This window comes from Tribolium madens, unplaced genomic scaffold (genome assembly GCF_015345945.1).
Source record: "Tribolium madens isolate multiple individuals breed KSU strain unplaced genomic scaffold, Tmad_KSU_1.1 Scaffold_97;HRSCAF=244;Tcas5.2_LG3a, whole genome shotgun sequence".
NCBI lineage: Eukaryota > Metazoa > Arthropoda > Insecta > Coleoptera > Tenebrionidae > Tribolium > Tribolium madens.
The window spans coordinates 11,402,182-11,406,329 of NW_025401069.1; the positions used below are offsets into that span (position 1 = coordinate 11,402,182).

General features: G+C 35.0%; 2 protein-coding genes across 3 annotated transcripts in view; one reads left to right on the top strand and one right to left on the bottom strand.

Annotated features, from left to right (window-relative positions):
* LOC123014434 (acyl-CoA Delta-12 desaturase) overlaps positions 1 to 4,148 on the top strand; it is a 36,708-nt gene that overhangs the window by 17,400 nt on the left and 15,160 nt on the right. The window lies entirely within an intron of this gene.
* Positions 2,725 to 4,148, bottom strand: part of LOC123014422 (roundabout homolog 2-like) — a 100,728-nt gene continuing 99,304 nt past the window's right edge. The window contains 1 exon segment of the mRNA XM_044413539.1: positions 2,725 to 4,148. This exon segment is cut by the window's right edge and continues 87 nt beyond it. Coding sequence (XP_044269474.1) covers positions 3,819 to 4,148 — 330 coding nt within the window. The 3' untranslated portion in view covers positions 2,725 to 3,818.

Sequence of the window (4,148 nt, forward strand, 5' to 3'; positions counted from 1 at the left end):
AACACAAGGGTGCAAAAAGGCAATAATGAAGCAATTTCGATGCGTGGAAGTTATCAAGAAGTTGCAAACATCCCTTGCACCTGGCAGACAATGCTCGCACGGCATTCCTCCCTAATGAGTTTAATTAAACGCCCTCGCCCTCTTCAATATAGACGTAATTTAGCTTCGTTTCGTCTCATAGTTAGCATCTTTGTGAAGAATTTTCGAGATTCCGGAGATATGTAGAGCACTAACATTCCACACCGGTCTTTCGTCGACTAATTACATTATTGCGAATGCTACTGTCGCAACTCTTATCTGATGCACGACCACCGTGGGAGGACTGGCCAAATTTCTTCTTTGTTGAGTCGGTAAGTCGACCGGATTATTCCGGGCTTTCCGGCAACCGCAACTTGCTCCTGCTCGTGTAGATTAAATTCCTCGAAAATTCTCGCCGGTGTTTCATACACGGATTTAATTAAAAAGTTTGCTTCGACCTACGGCAATAGCAGAAAAGGGTTGAGGAAGTTTCTCAATGGGAGAAAAAGTGCAAGGCGAGAATGCGGCTTTGTTGACCGCCTGATTGTGCTTTTGTAGCATAGTTGGAAGTAGTTTTCGAAGGAAATGTGCACGAGTACGGGGAGATTTTAACATAATGAAAAGTTTACAATTGAGTAATGACCGCTTTCAGAACTAATTTCCAAAGAAGGGACTATTCACAACACGGGTTTTTAAAGGCAGTCTTAGGTTTTTTTTATGGAAAACTGTTGCTTTTTGTAATTATTTAACACTTATTTAAACTATAAGTTTCTTAAGTATCAGAAGTACTAAGAAAGACCACAGCAACGCAAATAAAAATAAAATTAGTAAACAAGTCTAAATTTAAAAAGTATCAGGAGTAACAAAATGACAGAAAAGGAAAGAGGTATCCCCTTTAAAGAAATTAAAACTTTAAAAGAAAATCTTAAAAAAAAGGAATCCAAAAAGTATCAGAAGTAACAGGACCACAGAAACGCAAGAGGTATTCCAAATTTAAAACATAAAAATTTTCGCTAAAAACGACTAAATCTAAAAAGTATCATGATCACTAAAACGCAGAGATATTCCAAATTTAATAATAAAAATTTTCGTAAAAAAATCAGTAAGTCCCAGATTCTACGAATTAAAATATTTGATAAAAAAGCTGAATTTTGAAAGTATCAGGAGCAGTATTATTAGGATCACAGGAACGCAAAGAGGTATTTGAGACTTTATGATAAAAATGGTAAATTAAAAAGTATCAGTATTATGAAGTATAGAAACGCAAGGAGGTATCCGAAATTTTAATAATCAATATTGTTGTTAAAATTTGTTAAATTTGTAAAAGTATCAGGAGCAGTTGTCCAGACTGCAAAAATTAAAATTTTTGCTAAAAATGCCAAATATTGAAAGTATTAGTAGTATTGAGATCACAAAAACGCGAAGAGGTATTCCTGATTTTAAGAAGATTTTTGATAAAAATATTAAATTTAGAAATTTTAATTTTAGGAATCAAAAAGTTTGCTAAAAATGTTGAATTTCGAAAGTATCAAGAATAATATTAGAATCACAAAAACGCAAGGAGGTATTGGAGATTTTAAAAATCAATGCTTTTATTCAAACTTGCTAAACTTGTCTTTTATCAAAAGCAGTACTAGAATCACAGGAACTCCAAGAGGTATTCCAGATTTAAAAAAAAATGATAAAAATGCTAAATTTTGAAAGTATTAGCAATGCAATATTTAAAATTTCAATAATTGATATTTTTGTTTAAAATTTTTTAATTTGTAAAACTATCAGGAGCAGTATAGAACCATAGAAACACAGTGGAATTCCATATTTTAAAAATCAAAAGTTTTTCTAAAAATGTTAAATTTTGAAAGTATCAAGAATAGTATTAGGATCAGAAACGCAAGGAGAGGTATTGGAGATTTTACAAATTAATGTTTTTGTTAAAAATTGCTAAATTTGTAAAAGTATCAGCAGTATTCCATCAGATTGTAAGAATTAAAATTTTGCTAAAAATGCTAAACTTTGAAAGTATCGATCAGGAGTATTAAAATCACAGAAACGCAAAGAGGAAATTTTAAAAATCAATATTTTTGTTAAAAACTGTTAGATTTGTAAAAGTATCAGAGCAGTATTACGATCACAGGAACCCGAAGAGCTATTCCAGATTATAAGAAAATTCTTGAAAGTATTAGGATCACAGAAACGCAAAAAGGTACTTAGGATTTTAAAAATCAATATTTGTTTTGAAATTGCTAAATTTGTAAAGTATCAGGAAATTTTTGTTTTATTGGAAGTTAAAACAAGTACATGTAAATTCGGAATAATGGTCCCAAGGTGGGTCTCTGCGGCACCCCGTGCGTGAAACCCCCTAAAAATCGCCATCTGTCTCCGATTTGCTGTTTATCCATTTTAAAGGAACCCACAGTGACATAACCATCGTCCCCCAGGGCACTATCAATAGTCATCCATTAGTGCTAATAGTTAACGGCCTATTAGGATCGCATGCATCCACGATCGAAATGAGTCATCACGAGCTGACAAAGCAGCAGCTTCCCTCATTAGAAGCGGAACCAATTACGCAACTTGTGTATCGATAGCGAAAAGCCCTATTTACATGTTCGTTTGCATTAAAACGTAATTAAATTATCGTGTGCGGTAAAGGATAATTATTTTATTCGCTGGTTTACCTGTGGGAAGGACAAAATAAACAACGAGTCTGCAAGTACCGTTTATTCAATTATAAATAACAGGAAAATAATAAATATCTACATCAATATGTATCTTACATTTATGAATTTTTTTTCTACAAAAAGTTACAAATACCGAGTGGTTTCCACAGGTATAACAATGTATATACAAGCTCACAATTTATATACACGTTTAAATACTCTTTAAGTCTAAATCACAATCGATAATATAAATATAAAATCCTACTTACAAGTTCATAAGTATTGCTAAAGAAGTATAGGAATTCAGTCTGAGATTGTATTGGATAATGGGACCCGCGGGTCTAGGCAGTTCTTTGGCAATATCTACAAAAGCAATAAAACGAAAATCTTACACTCATGGTACTTATGGCCTAAGATGAGTCGCTAATATGACACGAAAACGAATTCGAACTGCGAGACGACAGTCTGCTTTGTGCTAGTTAAAACAGGAAGACACATTCGACTTACTGGTAACTAAAACGCAAAAACTAGGACTAGACAACGAATAGTCCAGCAAAATTAGACAAAAATCATCACGAACTTTAAAATTCCCAAACAATTTTTAAATTAGTCAATAAATAATAAAAACACTGAAAAAATTGTTTTTCATAAAACAAGCGGACGTGACATATCTCTGAATGGAATAATTTTTATGTCATTTTTCGAGGCTTATCGTTGAAATAAATTACTTTCAACGGATTCTGTAAACAAATTATGTTAAAATATAAAAGCAAAGCATAATTAGCGAAATTTGACTGAAATAATGTTTCAATTTTTGTCGCGAGGTCAACGATAAGATAAAACTTGGCGGAATTAAATAAGTAAAAGCTGATGAAGTTTATAACCGGGGGTTTTATTAACCTATTTGGAGAGTTGTAAAAATATAACGAGCTGTGCGAGATAATAGCAATTCTTCTGAATTTTTGTAAATATTACCAAACCGAACCAAATTCCTCGTCTAATTTTCTTGGACTAGTAGTCGTATTAGGACAGTGGAGCCTTTAGGCCTCCGTAATGATATGCTGTACAAGTCACTTTCCTCACCGATATGTCTTAAGTATCGTCACAAAGCTCACTTTTCCGCCTTTGTGCGGCGAATGTTCACTTCCCGCACCGTTTCACTTGGCAATGGGGCACCGGTCGCGGATTACTCGGCCCCGCTTCCGCGTACAAACACGACGACTCACTACAGGAACAAGTCGTATCGTGACTACTTGAACAGGAATGTCTATCAGTCTCGACATCAGCATCGCCGTCCTCCCACTGTTGATTACTCCACACCTTATCACAGTTATGGGGGTGGCAATGTCCCCGGGGCGTAGACCGTCTCCCGGAACTGCCACTTGCCAACGAACAGTTCCCGCAACGGTTGTACTGCTTGGGGAGGTGAACGGCGTAGCAGGCGTACCCGCTGCCGCAGCTCGAGCCGCC